The sequence below is a fragment of the Macrobrachium rosenbergii genome, chromosome 26, assembly GCF_040412425.1.
Source record: "Macrobrachium rosenbergii isolate ZJJX-2024 chromosome 26, ASM4041242v1, whole genome shotgun sequence".
NCBI classification, from domain to species: Eukaryota; Metazoa; Arthropoda; class Malacostraca; order Decapoda; family Palaemonidae; genus Macrobrachium; species Macrobrachium rosenbergii.
Genome location: NC_089766.1, coordinates 40,463,597 through 40,488,210, shown reverse-complemented (window position 1 = coordinate 40,488,210; position 24,614 = coordinate 40,463,597). Strand labels below are relative to the sequence as shown.

Below are 24,614 nucleotides of genomic sequence, written 5' to 3'. Positions count from 1 at the left end.
TGCGAAAATTCTCTGTGTTAAAATCTTTTGCCATATTCTTGCTTCGAGGAATAGTGCGAAAGAAATTCCTCTGTGATAAATTTTACTTAGCATTTCGAATTAGCGAACTGTTATTTAGGCGCGAATAAATTCCCACGTGGGACACGACGAAGTCAGCTTGCATTGCTGACAATTCTCTCAGTGTAGTTAGAATTCGAGTTAGGTGTTAGGAAAGCGAAATTTAAACTCCGCTTATAGGAAAATTACTAGGCCGTTGTACTGTTATCCTCTCAGACGACTGGGAAATTCTCCGGAATCCCAGACGGTATATAAATATACGGGTTCATTCACCCAGAATCTAAAAATAACTCCGGTGTTGGCCAAACGACCTGCACCCCCACCCCGCCCATGCCCGCGTGTGTAGCATTTTTTTTTTCCCATTCATTTCCCAGCATACATTTTTCTTTGGGTTTCCCGTTAGTAATTTCTAAGTCCTAAAGGGACGAATCGTAATTCAAGTCCTAAGTGACTCCTAAAATTCTACGTCGCACGTGGCGAGAATTCCTCCAAATTCCACAAATTCCAAGTCCTAAGTGACTCCTAAAATTCTACGTCGCACGTGGCGAGAATTCTCCAAATTCCAGTCCTCAGAGACTCCTAAAATTCTACGTCGCACGTGGCGAGAGTTTCTCCAAATTCCAGTCCTCAGAGACTCCTAAAATTCTACGTCGTACGTGGCGAGAATTTCTCCAAATTCCAGTCCTCAGAGACTCCTAAAATTCTACGTCGCATGTGGCGAGAATTCTCCAAATTCCAGTCCTCAGAGACTCCTAAAATTCTACGTCGTACGTGGCGAGAATTTCTCCAAATTCCAGTCCTCAGAGACTCTAAAATTTCGTCGCGTGTGGCGAGAATTCTCCAAATTCCAGTCCTCAGAGACTCCTAAAATTCTACGTCGCACGTGGCGGGAACCCAAAATTAAGTCCTCAGGGACTCCTAAAATTACGGGACTGTCATTCTAGTTCGTTAGAACAATTAACTCCAAATTCCAGTCCTCAAGAGACTCATGACAAAATTCAACTCACGTCTTCCGAGAATTTCTCATTCGTTCGCCAAGAACAACCAGTCTTTCCAAGACACATCCAATTTTAATTAAAAAGTCTGTCAGACTTACTAATCAACTGTCTTATTCGGACAGATCCATTCTCCTGCAGTCTGAACAAAGTGTTTCAGATTCCTGCAATTGAGTCTTTTCAGACAACCTGAGTCTTTTCAGACATGACATATAACCATTATTTCAAAATGGCTAATACCAGAGCCCAACAAAACGAGGATTTAAATTTCATGTTCGCTGGGAAGGACATGGGACTATCGGGCAAGATCTGAGAGCAATGGGTTAACAAAAGTGGTCTTGCCAGAGATATCAAGAGAACGTGACCCATTAGAGGAAGATGGCTAAGAGCAGAGCCCAACAAAACGAGGATTTCAAATTCTACATGTCCGCTGGGAAGGAATGGGACTAGAGAGAGGCAAGAAGAGCATGGGTTCAAGAACGTGAGGAGAGAGTGGACGAAAGAAAAAGAACGAGAGAGGGGAAGAACGTGCAGAGAGAGAGCGAGAGCGCGCCCATGAGCTCCAGGTGCAGAACGACAGCACGCCACCCCCGCCCCTGCCGCGGGAATGAGTGCCTCAGCCAAGCTCACTCGTTCATGCCAAAATGGACAGAGTCCGAGCCTGAAGTATGGCTTGAAAGGGCCGAACGAGTCCTGGAGTGCTGCGATCTCTCCCCGCAGGAACTCTCCCTTGTTCTCACTAAATTCCTGGGCGGAAAGGCCCTCGTTGCCTACCACGCCCTTCCCGCAGACGATCGGGAAACTGGGAAGCCGTACGCCAAGCAGTTACGAAGGCGTACGAGATTACCCCGAGCGGTGGAGGAGACGTTGGAGAGAGCAGCCCAGAGAAGCAGGCCAGACTTGGTCCGATTGGGCGTACCATTCGGAGCGGGCGTTGACAAAATGGCTCGATTCCGAAGGAGCCACTAACACCGCCGAGGTACTCGAGCGGTTTAAATTCGAGCATTTCCTGCGCTACGCCCCTCCTGCCCTCGCCACTCATATAGTGGAAAAAGCCCCAGCAACACTCACCGAGTGTTGCCGAATAGCAGATATGTGGGAAACTCACCACCCTCAAGAAGGATCCATGGGGCGGAAGATAAATCCCCCGTCCCTCCTCGGAGGTTCAAATTCCCACAAAAATGGGAACTCGGGCAAGCCCCTAACTTGCCATTATTGCAAGAAAACGGGGCATTCCTCCGAACAGTGCCGGAACAAGAAACCGGCTCCTCTCTCTCCCGGAAAACCGACAAATAACTCGCCTGCGCCCTCCACAGGGGCAGCGCGGAAAGATTTCAGCCAGACCTTTTGCACGGCGTGCAAGGTTTATGGCCATTCTCCCGCATGGGCAAAATGCCCACGCAATAATAAATCAACTACTCCCACCGTCGCCTTGGCCGTCACAGATCCCCAGTCATTAGGCCCTCCCGCCGAAGGGCCTGTATACGTGGCCCCTCCACGAGGTAGCGAGCCCGCGCGCCGAGTCACTGCTTTCGAGGACTCGGGCGCACAAATCTCCCCTCATCCGGAGGACAGAGTTCCCTACGGAGCTATCGTCAATAGACGAAAACTCGTCACGATCGAGGAATAAATAAATTTAAAATGATACTCCTACGGTCCAATTGAGAGTCACAAGACCTCACCAATCCAAAATTTGCAATCTTGCAGTAGCAAGCCATCTCCCCGGAGGCTATGACGTCATCCTGGGACAGGACTTTCAGTCCCCACCGAAATCACGACAATCTAGGGGTCCCCATTCCCGAATCATTCCGCGGGCGCGAGTAATCCTCCCCGCTTCTCCCTCAGTCAAGACTGGCGCCCCTGGGTACCAGGAGGACGTGCAGTCCCCACCAGTGCCACCTGAGTACAATGTACAGTGGCCCCCTCGATCGGTTCGATCAATTCCAGTGCCCGGCCCTGCCTCAGTGCCAGTGCCAGGGCCCCAATCAGATCTCCCTTCAGGAGATGCCAAATTCCTGCCGGTGCCACTTGCATGCCCGAGCAGGGCCAGGCTTCGTCCGTCCTGACCGACGAGCCCAAGAAACCTCTGATAGCGCCTGACTCTGCCTAGTGCCAGCGCCAGAGCGCTACGCCGATCTCCATTCGCTGGATCCAACTCAGGACCCCTCTCTTCCCCGGCCTGGCACCGCTACCAGCGTCGGTCAGAGAGACGGTTCCTCCCGACCACCGCGGAAGCTCACCTGCAGGTGCGGCCTCGCAACCCGTGCCTGAGCTGGTCATCGATACCTGCGAGCCGCTCACGCCACCCCCGACCGCCTCCTCTCTGCCTCAGCCCGTCGCCGACGCAATTGCAAGTCAGGATTCTGCCATATCTCACTTGGCCGATGAACTACAAGAGCCGCGACGGATCATGGTAGAACCCGCACGGAACACTCCTGCGTCAGCTGTCGCATCAGCAGGCCCAGGTGGTACTCCGTGCCGCCCTCCGGTCGCGGGCCCTCCGCTTCCCCGGCCGAGGACGACTGTCCCATTGAGAAAGGCTCGAGGCGAAATTACCACGGGCGTGGGACATTCCAGGTAATTTACAAAGAGCTCTAGAGCTCCCATGGCACCTGTGCCGCCATTTCATCTTTCGAAGGTCTTGGCACCCCTAATCCAGAAGGGGATGTCATGCCCTCCTCTATCTTCTTCCGTTCCTCAGGAACTTCTATCTCTTATCACCTTCTATTAATCTTCCCTTAAATTATCCCCACAAGAGGCAATTAAATACGGGATACCATTCCCCACACAATGTATAAATCATTAAGAATAACAGTGAGAAGTGGCACGCCCTTGCGCCCATACCTTGGCACCGGGTGTGCGTGTCAGCCCCTCCTGAAGGAGTCGCGCCCTTCGGGTGCACTTTCCTCGCCCTGGGACTGAAGTGATAGTCCGGGCCGTAATTCATAGGCGAAGGACAATAAATTCCCGCCTAACACAATAAAATCCTCACTCTTTTTCTCTTAGTTCTTCTGCCAATATCATTTACTTTCTTTTAGTCATCTAGTTATCTTTATTTTAATGAATCGCGAGTCATAAACTCTTGCCCTTGTGATTTAAATGCCCCTTTCGTAAGCTCTGAGGGACGTGTCCCGCCTTTCATATGCGGTCAAGTTTCATTCGTAACGTCTTGGTAATTTTCCTTTTGTTATTATTATCCCTTTTCCCCCTTCCATTCCTTCCAAGATCGCTGTTTGTCCTACCCCACATCTTTTGTCTGCTCGCCCCGTCATAACATTGAGTAGGCAGTGGACGCATAAAATTAGCGTAGTTTAAGGTTAGCGAATTAAAACCTCGCGAATACTCTCGCCCGCATACGACTGTCAAATTCGGTGTGTGGGTCATCCCTCAGCTCGCGTTGAACGATAGCTGAGCAAAGTACGTTAAAACGAAGATAAATTATCAATGCGAATATGTATAGTCATTACAGTATCGTGTAAAGGGGATGTCATTTACAAAAATAAACGCTGTTTTTCATTTACACAGCCTCTTCAAGGCAGATTGTACTAACCGCATGCATTTTATCTAAAATTAAGTAACCGTGTATTTTAATTCTTGAACAATAACCTTTCTTTTCATTTGTTGGCCATAGCCTCATATACGTGGTCCTATAATCTTAATTAATTCACAATTGTTCGAGTCACATTATAAAGTTACCAGTGGGTAACCAACTCTAAAGTAATTATTCTTTTGCAAGTGTTTAAATCACTTTGCGTTCTGTTAACGAAAATTGTCCCAATGTGTTATTAAAAGTAATGTCACAGCTTCATAAAACCCTTAGGAGTAAAAGTTCATTGCAAGGCAGAATGTAGAGTAACGTAAAGCATTTGCCGCTCATTCTGAATATCGATGTACACACCGAAGGAGGTATGTACATCATCTTGTATGGGGAGGTATTATGATTAGCAAGAATTCGCTAGCAAATTGCCTCCCCTCCCCTCCTTTGTTGTTGTTGTTGGTTGTTCATTTACTGCCAGCCGGCCGATCGATAGACCATCTGTCTATCGACTTAAAAACAAGGGTTAAAAAAGATTAAAGGCGCTCCCATTTTTGATAAAGATCTTTCCTTCGAGGCAAAAGTAATCTGGCTTGGGTGTTTCTCCTACAGGCCAAAACCTCCCCTGCGGGCAGCAGGTGCAATGAGTCAAAGCATCTGTGTTGGACGCCCCTGCCCCATAGGAGGGGATAAAAGCAGAAACCCACGAGGTCTCACACACACGCGGGCTGGAAGATATGGAGTGAACTTGTGAAGACGTCCCCAACACCTGGCCCCATCGATGCCCTTGCATCCTAACCACGTGGCCCTTCAAAAAGTATACTTCTCCTCGTGCCCTTCGACCGTATTCCTCAAGCCCACACGCCATTGCTTGAGTTTCGAGGAGTCCCCATCGCTCTTGCCCCTTTACGGAAGCCCTTGCATCTCACCACGTGGAAGAAACTCGCCCTCGGAAATCGCAAGTCATCCACGGACCGTCTTCACACGCCCTCGGAAAATCTGCTAGGTAAAGTGCCCTGGAAGAGCCCCATTTCAGTCACGCTTTTGTCTCGTAATATTTTCTTAAGGAGAAAGCCAGAAATCTCCCTTGTCTAATGTCCGTGCGCCTCTTGCATCGGCAGTATTAATTCTTTATTACTCCTTTGGCACCCTCAGTGCAGCTTCAAATTCATTATTCTTTTGTCTATTTTCATTACTGGCGTATAATGTGCATATCTCTCATTTCAGAGGGATTCTATTTCGTGGAAGCTTCTCGGACTGTGTCTGGAATCCCCCAGTTTCATTCAATCCAGTAGGAATCTCCTTCAGGATAGTAATCTACTTGAGTTCCTCTTTCCCGTACTGATATCATTTATGTAAATACACTCCTTTAAATTTGCCCACGTGTTTTACGTAATATTTCCTCAGTAACCAGAGCCCTATGCTCATGTGAAATTCTCCTTTGTTTTACATCTTTTTACGTTTTCCCGTACCCTTGAAGTCAGAATCACAAGGCTAAATTACCTTAAATTGTTGCTACCTGTCTCACAGAGCATATTTCAAACTAAAACCACGGAAAAACGTAAAAAAAATATATATATATATATATATATATATATATATATATATATATGTGTGTGTGCCTGTATACAAATATCCTTGTATATATATATATATATATAATATATATATATATATATATATATATATATATATATATATATATATATATATATATATATATATATATATATATATATATATATATATATATATATATATATATATATATATATATATATATATATATATATATATATATATATATATATATATATATAAAATCACGGAGGAAAGAGTAAGTAATGGAGTGCTGCAAGGCCTTTCGACTTATAGTCCTTTACTTATTCTGCTAAGTAAAGGACTTTAAGTCGAAAGCCCTTGCGGCACTCCATTGTTTTCTATTTCCTTTGTGGATTTCGTCTTTATTTATATATTCATCACTTTCCATATTTAAATGATTCAGTTTATATATATATATATATATATATATATATATATATATATATATATATATATATATATATATATATATATATATATATATTATGTAATCTGTGTTTTTACTAAATTACAGCAATCTTATTTACCTTAACAATGTCTTTTTCAAGTGTATTTGATGTCTTTGTATTGTCTTTATTGTGGAACATGAAAACGTCGAATGGGGTCTTCATCCCCTTCAGAGCATCACTGCACATCACTAATCGTTTTCCAGAAAGACTCTGTCCCTGAATATATCCGAATCGAATATTTGCCAAGACTTTCTGCTCACAGACTGTGATGTTGGTCCCTCGTCTTCTTCATTTGCATCAGGTGGCTTATTTGAGATCTATTTCAATCCTCTCCAGATTTTCGTATTCTGTTTGTTTTGTTTTTCAAATTATTTCATGCACCTTTATATCTGCAGTGGAATCTTCGTAAAAAATATTTTGCATTGTGAGAGAGAGAGAGAGAGAGAGAGAGAGAGAGAGAGAGAGAGAGAGAGAGAGAGAGAGAGAGAGAGAGAGATGGGTTGTGGAGGAGATATGTGACAAAAGAAAAATTCAGTAAAAGCTGTTAGAATAATGGAGAGAATAATGGACAAATATTTTCACATCCATATAATAATAATAATAATAATAATAATAATAATAATAAATAATAATAATAATAATAATAATAATAATAATAATAATAATAAAAGAAAAAGTCTGTTCAGTGAAATTTGTGTCTGTGTTCTTCTTGTGATATACATATTTTTAAAGACAAACAATCTACAAAATACCAGTCTTAACATGTAACTCAAGGACACTGAAAATGACAGCAGAAGCTGTCATAAGCCAAGAGTAATATTTTGTAAACTGTTCATTTGTGAAAGAGTGAAAGTTTATATATAAGAAGTAGTAATATAGAGAAACCAGTTTCCCTTATTGGGCCTTTTTCTCCTGTTATCAACTGGGACTTGAATATCCGTCGACTTTTTGTCAGTATAATAATAATAATAATAATAATAATAATAATAATAATAATAATAATAATAATAATAATAATAATAATAATAATATGTAGTATTGAAAGTGATTGCTGTACCAGATGCATTCGATTTATATAGTGTTCTCTATCTTTCTGATAATTATTTATTTGAGGATGACTGCATTCTATCAGTAACTCGGAGATGTTTGTCATTCTTGGAGAGGAAAGCAGTTGCAAACTTTATTAGTTTTTATTTCAAATGAAATAACTACTGCAGTAGTGGTTCTCAAGGAAGGGGCAATTCCCCATAGGGAGAATTTCAGAGTGAGATTCGAGGGCGGGGGGGGGGGTTGATTGTGACCACAGATTGGCAGGCTCAAACTGGCGCTAGGACCACACAAAACACAGCGTGCATCGGTCTGCACTACTAAGAGGTCATGCTGTGTGCTTGTGTTAGTATTTTGTTGCATATTATTTGGAATGCACCTTTTTGAGGCAGGAAATTTTTGAAAGGTGGTTGGGAATGACATTCTGGCATCTGGTGAAAGGGTGCATGGACCAAAATAGGTTGAGAACCACTGAATTACAGAGTAATGATTATGTTGACTGAAATCTGGAGTTTATCCTTGTGGAGTTGTACATCCCTTTTTTGGGGGGGAGAAAATCTTGAGCTGATAATGGGTAGCAGGGGGTTTCCTGGTTTGTGTGTCTTGATGTTACCATATATGTATCCTGGGCTATAATCACCTGTGATGGTAGGGAGGTGAGTAACGTTTGTTGCAGCGTTGTTAGTTTCTATGAGTTTGTTTGCTTCGCGTTTAATGTCGTCTACTGAGTTCTTTGTGATTCTCTTGAATTTCGTCTGATCAGTGAGTATTTCTTCTATTTTTCTATGATATTCTTGAGTATACTTCAACAGAATCACAAAGAACCCAGTAGACGACATTAAACGCGAAGCAAACAAACTTGTAGAAACTAACAACGCTGCAACAAATGCTACCCCCCTCCCTGCCATCACAGGTGATTATAGCCCAGGATACATATATGGTAACATCAAGACACACAAACCAGGAAACCAGCTGCGATCAGCCAAATTCCCGCCCCCAGCTACCACCTGGCCAAAAGACTGAACACTCTACTCACCCACTACACACCTGACATGTACAGCCTTAAGTCGTCTGCTGAGTTTCTACAAGTTCTCCGGTCGGTCCCCCCTGTTGGTTTCATCGCCTCTATGGATGTAGAATCTCTCTTCACAAACGTACCTGTCGATGAAACCATCTCTATGATCGCCGACTGCGTCTACCAAGATCCTTCAGTTACCCCTCTCCACATCCCTGAACACATCCTTCGGTCTCTCTTGGAGATATGTACAAAAAAGGCCCCGTTCGTCAACCACCAAGGACACATGGATTTACAAGTGGATGGAGTCACCATGGGTTCCCTCCTAGGAGTCTTATTTGCAAATTTTTACATGGGTACTGTTGAACAACGGGTCTTTGCTAATGTACGTAAACCCCCCATTTACGTGCGTTATATCGACGACACCTTCCTCCTTGCAGACTCACAAGAGGAGATTGATAACTTACGGGCTGCCTTCCACCAGCACAGCAGCCTGTCCTTCACCATAGAACATGCTGAAAACAACCGCCTCCCCTTCCTCGACGTGTTGGTAGAGCACCAGGGAACCGCCTTCAGCACTTGTTTACACCAAACCCACTAACTTGGGCCTTTGCATGAATGGTGAGAGCGAGTGCCCAGCGCATTATAAAAACTCGGTGATTAAAGCCTATGTCCGTCGCGCCATCTCCCACTGCTCCTCGTGCCGAAAAACGCACGAAGAACTCGACCATGCCACCCAAGTATTGGTTAACAACGGACACAAAAACCGAGACATCCAAGACGTAGTAAAGAAAGGTTTGGAGAATTGGTACCAGCAAGAACCCCGCCCGGCCCTCCCTGAAGATATTAAATTATTCTACAAACGGTATAAAGACGATGAAAAAGCCCTGAAAAACATCATCAAGGAGCACGTCACCCCCACCGACCCGACAGAAAATGTACAATTGATTATCTGCTATGCTAGCAAGAAGACGATCAGTCTTATTACGAAGAATAACCCCGCCCCTCGACAGGAACCACTGAAGAAGACCAACGTGGTGTACCGGTACAAATGCCCTTCGCGAGGATGTCCTGCGGCCTACATCAGAATGACCACCATGTGTCTTTCAAAACGGATTTTTTGTCACGCCCAAGAGGGGGCCATTGTCAACCATGCTAGAGACGCTCACAACCTTCGTGTCCGGCGTAGTGATATTATCAATTGCTTCGAAGTAATAGATCAAGCCCCTGACCACCGAAGACTACGGATACTAGAGGCAGTGCATATAGGAGCAGAAAAACCTACCATCAACACTACACAAGAAACCTATCTGCTTCCGACAGCGACACGGCGCCCTATCACAGCGCCCCCTGACAACATAACTATCAGAACATCCCAGCAAGACGTTGAGAACAGCAGCAATGAACAAGACCCTCCTGACGAACCCCCTGATGGAGCACGTGACCTTAATGAAGCTATAAATGCACTCCTTCACTGGGCACGTCTTACGAACTATAGGGCATCGCAGAGCAACCACTACGAGACTAAGGCCGAGAAACAGCCAACCAATGGGAGAAGACCATGCCCAGTGACGTCAGCGCTCTCTTGGCCAATCAAAAATCAACGCTCTCTCGACCAACCAAAGGTATACCGTGAACAGCGCCCCCGCTGACATAAAAAAGCGAGACCACGGCCACCACTTCATCATCTTTCATTATTCCATTCACGGTGGAGAGCAGACGTCCCCAAGATCCTCCCAGACAGCTTGAAGAAGAACTCACTTGCTTCCCATTAGCCTGAGGCAGTGAGAGCTGCACAGTCATTGGCTGACTCGCCTGAGCCACAAACCGTGCCCTGATTGGCCGACGCTCAGCTCCCAGAAACCGCTTCCTGATTGGCTGACTCCCTGGATCTTCAAGTCACTTTTCCACTCCAAGCTTGAGCTTCATCTGAGACTCTAGCATCTGTGGAGGGTGACTTGTGTGAACCTGCCAGAGTTGGCTGACCAAGGACAGGGTACCCCCACCCCCATCCTCATCCTTGCCCCCCCCCCTTCCTCCACCCCTACCCCCCTCACACTTCTTCCCCCTTATTCTATCAAACCTCAAGCTCTCAAATTCTACTTACTAACATTATCAGTAGCCCTTTGCCCTTGGAGTAGCCGTTGTGGTCTTAAAACTCTCTAGGGGCACTGGGAATGCTGCACCATCCAGGCTCATACTCCTTCAGTAGTGCCTGCATAGAGAATTAGGAATAAGTCACTGCCTCCTATAAAGTGGCCACTAACATCTGTTTCTTCCAAACTATCACAAAACGGTTTTTTTCATCCCCCGTTGCTGCATCACAAATTTCTCAAAACTTTTAAATTCTGAACAAATTCTCAAAAAGGTTGTGTAATCCCTTAGATTACATTTCCATGCCCAATACTGAGGAGTGAAATAGATTGTAAAGTGGGTAATGTTAGTTGACTTTACCATGACATAATGGGCAAAGTTAAGATCAAGGACACTAGCCAGGGACTTGATGAAGAATCCCGTCGCCTGGCTATCTGGAATGTTCTTCAGAACAGGTCATGCTTCATTCATAAACTCACTAAAGCCAATAATGTCTTCTTAGCTATCGCTGATGATTCTACCATCGAAAAGATCATTCATCCAGATACCAAACAGGCTCTCCAGGCCAAGAGCTTTGAAGTCATTGACCCCCCCCCATTTGAATGCCTCACGAACTCTGGTTGTATCCCAGGCTGACAGTCTGATATACAATCTATCGGAAGTCGACCTAAAGAACGAAATAGAATTACGGAATAATGTTAAGGTTTCTGCTATTATCAAACTCCCCACCACCAAAACTACATTCAAAGTGAGATTAGAATCCTCCCAAATGGTAAGAGACTGTCTCACCAAAGGACTTCTCATTTCTGGACAATCATTTCCGCCTTCGTACCTTAGCCAGGAGATCTATGTTAACCCCCCACAGTGCATGAGATGTTATAGCTATGAGCATATAAAAAAGAACTGTCCCAAACCTTCCACCTACAAAATCTGTTCAATCTGCGCTTCGGAGGACCACTACTGGACTAACTGCTCCAACCAGGCCAACCATAAGTGTATCACCTGCAATGGGGATCACCCTACCATGGCAGCAAGGTGTCCAACAAGGAAAACCATGATTAAGGATCAGGCCAAATTGATCAGATCCCAACAATCTCAAACCACTCCCAATAAATCCTGTGCCCAAGCCGCAGCCACATCCGCACAAAGTAGCAATACCATTACCAATAACATCTCACTCCAACAAATCACGGTTATGAACACTGCAATCATATTGGCAAACCTGAGCGAAGCGGTTCAACCTGGTACCTTCCAAACAATGATTGATGCCTTTTACAAAGCCAATGGCCTTCCTTTGGTCAAGATCCCTACTGAGGCTATCAAGTTAGCCAAGAAGGTATCAACATTGTTCAAAGCAAACAATGGATATAACACCAGCCCTGATCAGACTCTCACAATCAATGACATGGAAACGGATGAAGCCAACAGGAAACGAGTCCTTAGCGACTCTGACTCCGAAACTGATTTGCCATCAAACCCAGCAAAAAAGCAGCCACCGCAACAACCACAGCCATCAACCTCAACCTCCAATCTTGTAGACCCTGAAGTACAAGGAGCTATGGCTCTCCCTATCCTCCCTTCTATCTGCCAAACTAAGAACCCCAAAATTGGTCTAAGGTTGTATACTTCCATTAACACGGCTCCCATAAAAAATCCAACCCATAAGGCCCTTAAGAAGATGATCTTTGAAAGCAAAACCATGAAGTACATCTTCATTGAGGAAATGGATAATAACATGGTAATAGAACTCATTCAGGATGGGACAATAGAACTCGGTAAATACAGGACTACGAGGATCGTCGAGGGTAAATTTCAAAAACTAAACTCGGGTTACTTTGACCTAACTAAAGGTAAAGCACCATAATGGACACTGACAGTTATACAACATAATGTCTTAAAGTGGACATTCCTTCGTAGCAAGGAACTCTGCAACATCTATTCCTCTTTCTCCCCTCATCTTGTACTTCTTAACTCAACAGGGATACCTAACTCCACTCGTATCAAGATCTGGAACTACAACGTGTTTCAGTGCAACAACTCAAACGAACAAAATGCAGGGACGGCAATAGCAGTTAGACGGGATATTACTGTCAAATTAATTGACGGGTTTAATCATGACCTAATTGCAGTCGAACTGCAAACAGTAAGGGGACCAGTAATAGTAGCAACTACTTATTTACCCCCCAGGAACCCAGTTTTTCCTCAGGAAGATATCTTATCATTAATGAGGCATAATATACCGGTCTATCTTTTAGGTGACCTAAATGCTAACCACCCGGCCTTGGGCCATAATATCACTAACCCAAGAGGCATTTTAATACAACAGCTTATGAATAGAAACTTGGTTAACTTTCTAGGTCCAGATTTTGATACATATTTAAACAAGAGAACAACGGGTAAACCGGACATTCTTCTGTCCAACAGATTTCATATTTTTAACTACTCAATTACACAGGGTCCTTTAACCACTTCTGATCACCTACCCCTACTATTAAAACTCACTGTGAGACCCATTATGGTAGCTAGTAACCCAACTCTAGATTTGAACAATGCCGACTGGGAACGTTTTAAGGATATTCTCGATGACTCTCTCTCTAACTATGATGCACCTGATAACACCAGAAAAGACAAAGCATACATTGATGAGAAAATAACTTTTTGGTATAGGATGATTAAAGAAGCCTCAGAAATTTGTATCCCCCTCAAAACTTTCAGGATCTTACCATATACTAAAGAAACAGATAATCGTAAACAGTTGCAAAATTATTACAAACATGCTCTTGCCCTACTAAATAGAGAAGGTCCATCACATCACCTTTTAGTATTCATTCACAATGTCCAAGAATGCATCTAAATTGAAGCACAAGAACTCATAAACTCCACCTGGGAGACATTATTAAATAAAATTGAAGGCATCTATCGAGACCCAGGAAAGTTCTGGGAATGATCAGAAGACTTCTGGGATCGGATTCTCAACCTGTAGCCTACATCCTGCACAACAACTTGAAAATTTATTCACCGCAGGAACAGGAACCAATTTTCAGAGAATTCTGGTCTAAGATTTTCAAAATTAATCCATGGGAAAATCTAAGGTTTAACTTGCAACATGAACAACTAGTCCTTGAAACTCTTCACGAACATGATGGGCAGATTATACCTTACGACACAGTCGATCTCAACAGGCTAGACGCTGAAGACCAATTCCTCAAACCAATTCAGTTGCAAGATATCATCAACATAATTAATAATTTCAAAAACAAAGCACCTGGCCACTCTAAAGTCAACAAAATTATTCTCAAGCACCTTCCCAACTCCATGCTGGCCTTTTTAAAAGATATTTTCAATGAAACCGTCAGTATGGGATACTGGCCTGACCTTTTTAAGAAAGCACTTCTCCCCTTTGTGTGGAAAAGGGCAGAGATCTCACTTCAGTGTCTAACTACAGGCCAATATCTGGTAAGATCCTCGAAAAAATAATCCAATTAAGATTCAATGAGTTCCTTGAAGAAAACTTGCTGACCAATAGTAACCAATATGGGTTTACCCAGGGCAAAGGAACTCAGCTTGCACTGACCAGGCTCTATGAGTTCATAGCAGTCAAGAAGAGTCTTGGGTACGGCTGCAACCTTATCTCTAGGGATGTCAGTCGGGCCTTCGACAAAGTCTGGCATGAAGGTCTAAAGTTCAAAATACTGGAGGCCCATTTGCCAGATTTAGCAACTCGACTGCTATGTAACTTCTTAAACAACCGTACTGCAATGATCAAAATCAAAGATTTCATAGGTCCAGAGTTCCAACTGCAGTCAGGTGTTCCTCAAGGCAGCATTCTCTACCCATCTCTCTACAACTTCTACGTTAAAGATACCCCTCCTCCAACGCAAGGTTGCCTTCAAATCATGTTTGCTGACGACCACACCCAAGTCATTACATATCCCACAAAAGCCAAGCGTATGTTGCAAAGGAAGACTGTCAGAGAAATTCAAAAAATTAATGACTATGAAAAGAAATGGAAAATAACAACAAATATGAATAAATTTCAGCTCCTCTCAATATCTGCCCAAAATCCCTTGGATATAGCAATTAATAACAGGAGAATTCCATTCAATCAGCATGCAACCATCCTTGGATGTAAATTTCAAAAATCAGGCATCCTTCCCCATGTCCAGGCAAGAATAGCTACCACGAGGAAAACTGTCAGTAGGCTGAAAAGGTTCCGAGGGCTCTCAACAAAAACTCAATTAAAATTATATAAATCACTAGCCAGACCGCAGTTAGAGTACCCAGCCATCATATTCGGTGCACTCAGCAAAACATCCATCAATAGAATGCAAGCAATTCAAAAAAAATTTCTGAGACAAGCTTATAGGGAAAGTCCCCCCTACTTCAACACAATAAGGGATTTGCACATCCACTCCAAGTTGGAGCCTCTCAACATAAGGTTCCATAGACTAGGTCAAAAGACCTGGGACAAACTCAGTACTGAAGATGAAGAACTATATACCACAACTAGGGAACTCACAACCAACCGCATCCGTTCTCACCACAGGTGGAATAGGCTTGAGCCCAAGGTCAATTGTGACCCTCCAAGACCTAGATTTATATGTACTGATTAAAAAAAAAAAAAAAAAAAAAAAAAGTATGTATATACATATGTAAAAAAAAAAAAATACATCAATAACAAATAACAAAACTCATAGTCTCTTGTGGTGCTACAACCTCCCAGACCATCGATCATGATCTCATCCCAAGATCTTATTCTTTACGGGTGTTGAGCCAAAAAACCGACTCCTTCGAGCCTCTCCTCTCTTCCTAGCCATTGCTTGGTGGCTACACCAAAAACAAACTTCGCAATGGGGTCTGCCCCCCATTTTTTCTCTTCAACTTTACTTCACTTTCACCCCTTTTGTCCTATGTCTTTCCCATCCCGAGTGCCTGCCGTTAGACTTCAACTGGACTGTATCCAGGGGCACTCTTCCTTTCCCCCTATTCCCCACTTACCTGTCCTTATCCTAGTCCTAGTACCACTTCATTCAGCTCCCGCCTGAAGAAGGAAGAAGGCCTAACGAAATATGTCGCGATACCTACGATCCCAGAAGCACTGACGACCCCTGCACTCGTTTTGGACCCCGCCCTCGGAATTTCCATTACCTTCGACCTTTGATATTTTTATAAATAAAACCCTGCAATGAACTTCGGCATTTTACTTAATTCCGTTACTGAAGAAGAAAAAAGAGTAATTAGAAGAGTTGAACGAATAATCTACAAGATTAATGCAACCAAGGCTGCCATCATATTCAACAAAATAATAATAATTTGCCAGGAATTATCACAATGTAGTATAACGAAGAAAATTTAAAGGACAGACTTCCATTGGACTTCCCACACAAGATGGGATTCAATGCTAGTCTGTTGCGGCACCACTTAACATCTATCAAACAACTGAGAAGCTAAAATCTTGAAGCAGGATCTCTTGTTTCATTCGGAAACCTGTCCGATTCAAGCACGACCGGAAGTTGTGTGGAAAATCGCTCAGCGAGAAAACCTTATGAAATCTGCAATACTCATTCAATACCAGCAACAAACCATTGTTTGTGCAACCAATAACAGTGGACTCTTGACACTCCTCCAACACAGATATTGGAAATTGAACCATTGCAACATATTAATTCTGAAGCTCAACAGAATCAGTAATGTCTCAAATAGTTTTTATACTCAATTTAATTTCATTTTGTAAATCGACGGGTTGATTTCAAATTTTGACAAAATTTTTTTCGGACATACAAAGATATATGTGAAATGTAAAACTAAAACTAACTAAGAAAGACTATTGCGCAAAGAGGATATGTTAAAGGGATGCAGGTGATGCGTTAGAACAGTGATCTGCTGATGTGAAACCCCTTTGATTGACTTAAGAAAATTAGGCTATAAAGCCAAATGCTTGGGCACCTTCAGCCACCCAGCGCTTAAGACAGGGAAAAGAGGCAGTTAGAGTGGTTGGACAACACGATGGGAGAAAGGGAACGGGAATGGAGGCAAAATACAAGACTAAAAAGTGGATATAGCTACGGGCCGGAGGGACGCTCAAACAACCTTTGGCAATACTTAGTGTACCACATAAGGTGCACTGTCGGTGCTACCCCTCTATTTCCTCAGATTCTGTGGTGGTCCGAAATGTGGATGACATCTACTGCAGATTCTTGAAGCCCTAACAGCTAACTAGAAAAAAATTGACACCAGAAATAATATGAAAATAATCTTTGTTTATGTAATATGACGGTGTTAATGATAATGAAAATTTTTCATGAATATCATATCTCAGCACCGTTTATCACTGGTGGAGTGGCTGTGTGAGGCACAGCTTTGAGAGAAGGCCCTCGTGCGGCGGTCTTCTGGATGGTCAAACATCGACGACTCGGAAACTTACTCTTCTCAAGGAGCATCTAATATCCCTAGATGTCAGAAACATACCAAGATTAGTGTTTGTTTAAACGAAGAGACCTCATAAGGAATCACCGAATTTCTCGTGGAAGGCTCTTCCGCCCTTCCTGATGACAAACGTAATGAATCAGAAACTAAAGCCTCGGGCAATAAGAGACGACTTTCTGGAACCGTCGTACTTCACACCCTAAATGCCGGCCCGTTGTCCCTCTTTACAGTGGAGAGTGTTTTGGAAGGGCGGGGTGTGAACAAGAGCGCCTTGTGACTGGGATTGAGCAGCTGACGAGCAGAGGGAAAGGGCTGGCGAGAGTAGTTGGAGCAGAGGCTAGAGTGAGCAAGTGAGGATGTGGAGCAGCACAAAGGAGGGACACCACAAGAATTATGAAAGAGGAGAGATTCAATAAGGCAAACGATGAACCAATTGCTTTTGTAATGATATCAGCACTGCTTTCTCATGATAAATATAGAAAAGCAACACAGGGATGCAGTAGAGCCTATAGAAGACCAGTTATTTTGGCACATGTCAGTTGAGAATGCAATAATGCACACTAACTCCTGACACAGATTTCCACTGATAAAAAAAATGGAGTTCAGTAACATTAACACAGGAGCATGGAGTCTCCCATCGGCAAAACTTAATTATAATCACATTTTGAAGGAGAACAGTGAATGACTATACATTTGGAACGCTTCTACGTTACATTAATGGAATCCTTTAAAACGCCGAGGCGGTTCTATCTCATTTTCAGTTCGCTGGTTGCTATGAAATTTCAGTGACTACAGTGGAAAGGATGAATATTGCCATGAGTAAAAATATAATTATAATTCCGAACGTTGAACCTGGAAGTAACTAATTAGGATATCTATTACAGTAAAGTTATTATAGAGTAAACAGCTCTCTTGCACTGTAAATACCATTGCAAGATTTTTACATTAAATTCCTCTTGCACCTACTTTACAGAATGTCTCAGTGTCAGTTATAATTATCCTTGCTTAAATTTTTATCAACATTATCGATTGCCACTGTTGTGATGCCTGTTTAATATAATTAATAAATCCCTCTATCCTTATCTTGATGAAGAGAGAGAGAGAGAGAGAGAGAGAGAGAGAGAGAGAGAGAGAGAGAGAGAGAGAGAGATCATTGATCTGCCCGAAATAAAAAGTTTGTTTGTAGATGAAAGGGACTGAGTAATTCTCAAGAGGATAACTCAAAAGAAACATAATTGTCAGTTGCACGGAATCCCCTTCCGATTGATGAGAAGAATGACAATAATCCGCTTATTAATTCATTTAATCTCCTCAAGCTTCTTTCCGTTTGATATAAAGCTAATTAACGTCAGTGATAATTATTCACTCCGTTCAGAGTGATGTGACACCTCAGGGATTAGAATCTAATGGCGACCAATTACAGAAAAGTCTTCGTAATTAAAATTCATAATTTTGTGAAACTGAAGTTTGTAGTTGCCGTCGTGTTCTTGGTCTGCTTTAGACTCTAATGGAGGTTAAATTTAGATGAAAATTATACCAGTATGTATTAAGTTAGAAAAAATTTTTCATGACACATAAATGGCATTGTTACGGCGGGTCATGCTTATGACTGACTCCAGGCTTCTACGCCTATGGCCTCTAACGTTAAAAAAAAATTACTTATAGGGATACCTTCAGTGTAACTGGTAGGCGTAAAGAAAGTTTTAAAATAAAAGTTATATTTGCAATAACTTAATTGTGATAACGATAATAGAAAAAATGCATCCATAGAATGCTTAAGGTCAATATTGAGGTCGAAGGGAACTGGAGAGAGAGAGAGAGAGAGAGAGAGAGAGAGAGAGAGAGAGAGAGAGAGAGAGAGAGAGAGAGAGAGAGGAATGGGAAGCAGACTCGAAATGGTAGCACAAGATTAATTCTAAACTGGACTACGGTTTTTCCAAGAGTAGTCAGAATGAATTCACTATGAAATCTAGGATCCATTTTTTAATAACAATGAATCTTGAATATATTAAAAAAATTAAATTTTGTATTTTATAAATCATCATGCATCATTTAATGAAAGGATGGTGTGGTTTTAGTGTACAATGAAATGATACGAGACAAATCTCACTGGAATAAATTCAGCTTCCCAAATATATCACTGATGAAAAGTCGTCATTTTCATTGAGAGACTTTGCAGAGTTCTCCGCATTCACGTTAGATATTTAAAACTAATTGAAACTATCCACGACTTAAGCGGATGCAAAGTTAATGTTGATAGTCTTGCCAAGTGAATTTGTAGAGGATATTATGTCATCTTTGCTATTTGCCCTTCTCATGGATTTTGTCATGAAAACCGTAATTGGTGGAGACAGGAAGAGAATGGTTCGACTGGAGTAAAATTTGCAGATAATGCTGTTTCAGTCATGGAAACATCCCAGTCATGGACTGTAACATATATCAAGATTGATGGGACTTTGGGTAAATCTTAAAAAGAAGAAAACGAACGAAAATGCTCAGTGTAAAATCTTCACAAAAGGAGGAATAGAGTGTATGGAGGGAGGATTAATGAGGTTGAGTCTGTTCAGTATTTAGGAACAGTGATATCCAATCCACGTTTCGCTTTATTCAGAATTCAGTGCGACTATAGAAGGCAAATCAAACAATGAGCAGATTGCCTAAGATTTGAAAATTAGATAGACAAACTGCTTACAAAAGTAAGATGATCAATTAGTGCAGCACAGTTTGTATTGACATACAGTCATGGTTTCCTCTGAATGAGAGGAAAGCCTTCAGAAAGATAGCAGGAGTCAGAAAGTAGGATAAAGAAATAGTATCCTTAGGTAAAGTACGGAAATGACCTGTGTAGACGAGAACTGATAAACGGGAGATGATCTGTACACGTTCTTTGCCCCACCAGGAAAATAATACTATGTGGTAGTATCAGCTGGGGATAGTGGAATAAGTGGTAACCCCAGTCATGCTGGTATGAATTTGAATCCAGCCGCGGATGAAATTGGCTACTTAAACTGTTTTTATCAAGATTCAAAGGCTTGTAGTGATATGCTTATCCAAGTGTGAGGAAAACGAGAAGTTAGGATATCAGTGAGGCTGTTAATAATACATACATACTTTTTTTATATTAAATCTTTTCTAACAAAGATGGCTCATGAGAAAATATTAGACAGCGATTAATGCTACATCCGTACTATAAATACTGAATCGTTTATGATGTATGTAAATATATGTATGTAAATTGTGAGCCTAGAAATACCTGCCTGAATAAAGAGAGAAAAAATGGAACGTAACAGCTAACATTTATTTATCATGTGCACACGCTGCTAATTAAAAAAACCTGCTTTTTCCTATTGTTATTTTTCAGAAATGTTGGAGCCCTCCATAACATGAAGCATAATTTTCCTTCACTGAAAGCAGTAGGAACTGGGAACTGTGATTATGAAAACACTGTGCTTTGGTTTGCAACCCATTAAATAATGTTCCAATGTGAAGCCGGATTACTTTTTAGTCAGAAACTTTATCCAGTAATTTTTAGACAAATTTCCCAGCACCATTATTGCAGTTTATATTCTCATATTTAGATGTCGTTATTTTCATAAAGAAATGGGGATAAGCTCTTTTCTATACTTACGCAAAGGAATTATTCATCGGGGAAACCAAAACATGAAATTAAGTAGGTATCAATTTTATACGAACAGTTAACCAGACATTATTTTAATTTCTAAGCTGTAGTCAAGGCGGGAACTCGTTTCTACGGTAATCATTTCGTATTTAGGTTGAATGTAATTTATAACTATGAGAAATGAAATATCGTTAAAGATTGAGGATGGTCTTTGTCGTTTAATAAGCAAGCACACACTTTCCATTATGCAAAGTTGTTCTTGGAAAGCTCAGATATGTTCTGTTCATTTATTCATTATGTTTAAGAACGGCTTCTGCAACATTTCAGATATTTTGTCAGACAATTTCTGTAAATGCTAACATGAAGTCAAGTAGAGTCGTTTCCTGAATCGGGTACAGTCTACTCCTATGCATGCATGATATAATTTTTTGAGTTGAGAAAGTGTGACTTTTTAACGGTGATTTTCTGTTCATAGATAGTTTCAATATATTTTTTCCCACAAAATTGTATTACGTTCAAGAAAATAACTTTCATATCAAAATACTTGGATTCAAGGGATAGGTTACTACAACAAGCGACATGACACCAGAAGGGTAGAGCTCTCTGGCTTATCAGCAAGTCTCCAGTGAAGAATTTCCAGGCCTTGCACCTTTTCCTTGATTTCAGCAGATGTTGGTAACCCTTTTACAGCTGGTGCACTGAGAGGATCAATGTATTCATTAATCTTTCTCTTTTTATTTACTCCCCTGTTGGACCTTTTGTTCCCCCTAAAACTCTTTTTCACCTCCTCCGCTCTGTTTTTATTACATGCCTTCTCTTCACTCTCATTTTGTTCTTGACTTCTTTATATATCCTCCTGTGTGTCTGCAATTGATATTCTCAGCTCATCTGTCATTAACCTCTTCTTCGAATAACATTTTTTCCTCATTAAATGTTTCATTTCCTCATCTCCCCATATCCTGTTTTTATTCTCTCGTCTTTCCCTTCTGTGCCCATAAACACTCCCTGCTGTCCGTGACCTCATCCAGGTATGTTGCAAAGTCCCTACTATCTTTTATCAGCATATCTTAACTTGAGCCATTTTTCATCCATTTTCTATGTGGATACTCTTGTTATTTCCTTTTCATCCCATTCACTTTTCTTCAGTACTGATACAGCCACGTTTTTTATACTTTCCTTACCAAATTATATCTATCTCAAATTTGGCTCCAGCCAAATTATGATCGGTTTTACCTCAGGCCACTCTCCCCACCATTAGAACCATCAACTTTTTCTTCCATCTACTCTAGCAAACTCTTTTTCTTAACTAATAAATATTCTTCTCTGGAAGCCGAATATTTCCAACAGTGTAGCCTCTCTTTAAACACCTTTTCAGAAGACTTCCTCCATTCTCATGTACTCCAGGACTCCTTTGACATTTCAACAATAGCATCTGATTTTGTAGCACAACCATCCAGAGAGATTCTTCCTCACTCCCTTTGTTTCCTTCTTCAACCTTTTACCCTCACTACTACAGCTTTTACTTCTGCCTCAGTAGGTCTTATCACTTTATATCTTTATTTCATGGTATAGTGAACTGGGTATTAAACGATATGTTTGGCATAATATTTGAAAAATGTCACACGTGTATAAATAAAATTCTTATATATAAATATATATGTATATATATATAGATAGATAGATATATACATATATATATATATATATATATATAGTATATATATATATATATATATATATATATATATATATATATATATATATATATATATATATATATATATATATATATATATATATATATATATATTATCTTTTATAGCCTTGAAAATGCGACTTGGAATTATATGAAACGTCGGCATTGAAAATAAACTGTAGAAGATGAGGATGCCTTTCCTAAATGAGTATTGGAAGCCTCAGCTCTGCCCTTATATGTATGTATATATATATATATATATATATATATATATATATATATATATATATATATATATATATATATATATATATATATATATATATATTCATATATATACAGTATATATGTATATATATATATATATATATATATATATATATATATATATATATATATATATATATATATATATATATATATATATATACAGTATATATGTATATATATATATATATATATATATATATATATGTATATATATATATATATATATATATATATATATATATATATATATATATATAATCACATATATACTGTATATATATAGAGAGAGAGAGATGAACCAGGCGATTTTCAAAGACATCACAAATGCACGCAGCTGGCATCATGTGCTGTCGTAATAATAGCTTTGGTATTTGTTTTACATCAGTGATCACATTAATCCTGGATCCCCGAGAATAACCGTTTGATTAATATGAAAGTGAAAGAAACATACATCAATAAGCTCTGACTGGACATTGACGAGTAGATACAATGTGCCAGGAAGCTTCCCCACACATTCACCACTTTAAGCAACTGTGTTGTTGGTTCCAATAAAATCAAAAAGAACACTGGTTATTATTTATGGACCAAAAAGTATCATTACCTCAAGGTCATTCTTTCAGTAAGTAACCAACTCTCCAATGCATTCTCACAATCCTTTTAAATACTGGTTCCTTAAGCAATAAAATATGTTGCGAGAGAGATACAATATACATGGAATATGGATCATTCCATAAAATTAAATTTTCAGAGGTCTTTTTGCAGAGCAAACTATAAATGACAAAGAATTCACGGTTTACGCTACAAAATTAATATCACATGACAACGAACCTGCAACAATAACAATCACAATAATTGAGGAGCCAAACACCAATCCAGAAAGTGACCAATTAAACAATTTATTTCTTACAAATCTGATGATGGAGGATAATGCGAAACGGAGCTTCAGCCCACATGCTCCAGATCCTTAGTTCCAAAGACGACTTCCTTCCTCTCTGCGGCCTTTTACATAAACATGAGAGGGAGCGAAACGACGCGCACAAACCCCAAGAATGCCTCCCTCGGGAGATACATCAAACCGGAGACGGAAAAACTGAAAAAAGGGAGCGAGAGCGAGAGGATAAAAAAAAAAATGGGATAAAAAAAGCTAAACAAATAGGCCTACCACATTTTCGCCCACTTTGCCACCCGTTCCTACCTCTACCCCCTTAGACGTATACCCCTGACCCCCCTTCCCCCCTTTTACTTAACCATCTACCTACCCCTTTACGGAGTCAGGCGGCTGACCTACTTCCGGCGAAATCCTCCTGGGGTCCCACCCCTCCTTTTTCGCTTCTCTTCCGGTCTGGACGGGCACGGCAGGGTGGGGAGGCAGAGGGGAAGGGAGAATGAGAGAGAACAGAAGCTTGGGGCAGAGGAGCAAGGGTATCAATATGATGCCCTGGAGGTCGCCCGACGGGGCTGCTATCCACATGTTGCTCGTATTAACCGCTTCATTTCGTTTCCCCGTCCGGACGGTTCAATACTCTCATGATTTATAAGCATCGGCCATCTGGACTACTTAATTGGGGCTTTCGGCTTTCCCGTAAAAACGTGAAGTCGCGCAGTTACACAATACTAATAAATATAGGTGAAAGGAACATATGGGCATAATATATGTATAGTTCATAACGTTAAATTAAGCGCCCAAACATCAACGTTATATCACATCAATCATGTCTGGGTAAAAGTAAATTATGTATGCCTTACAAATATTACTACTGATCTGATATATTAATTACTAAGTCACTGTGTTATATATATACACACACA

The 24,614-nt window shown here is 41.1% G+C and overlaps 1 protein-coding gene across 1 annotated transcript; it reads left to right on the top strand.

Annotated features, from left to right (window-relative positions):
* The first annotated feature begins 8,737 nt into the window (after positions 1–8,737).
* LOC136852824 (uncharacterized) lies at positions 8,738–9,301 on the top strand. The gene has a single exon (XM_067127726.1). It carries the CDS (start codon positions 8,738–8,740, stop codon positions 9,299–9,301), a length of 564 nt encoding a protein of 187 aa, XP_066983827.1.
* Positions 9,302–24,614: the final 15,313 nt, after the last annotated feature.

What these genes read in the sequence shown, in the direction of transcription:
- LOC136852824 (XM_067127726.1), top strand. Translation starts at nt 8,738, where the DNA reads ATGTACAGCCTTAAGTCGTCTGCTGAGTTTCTACAAGTTCTCCGGTCG.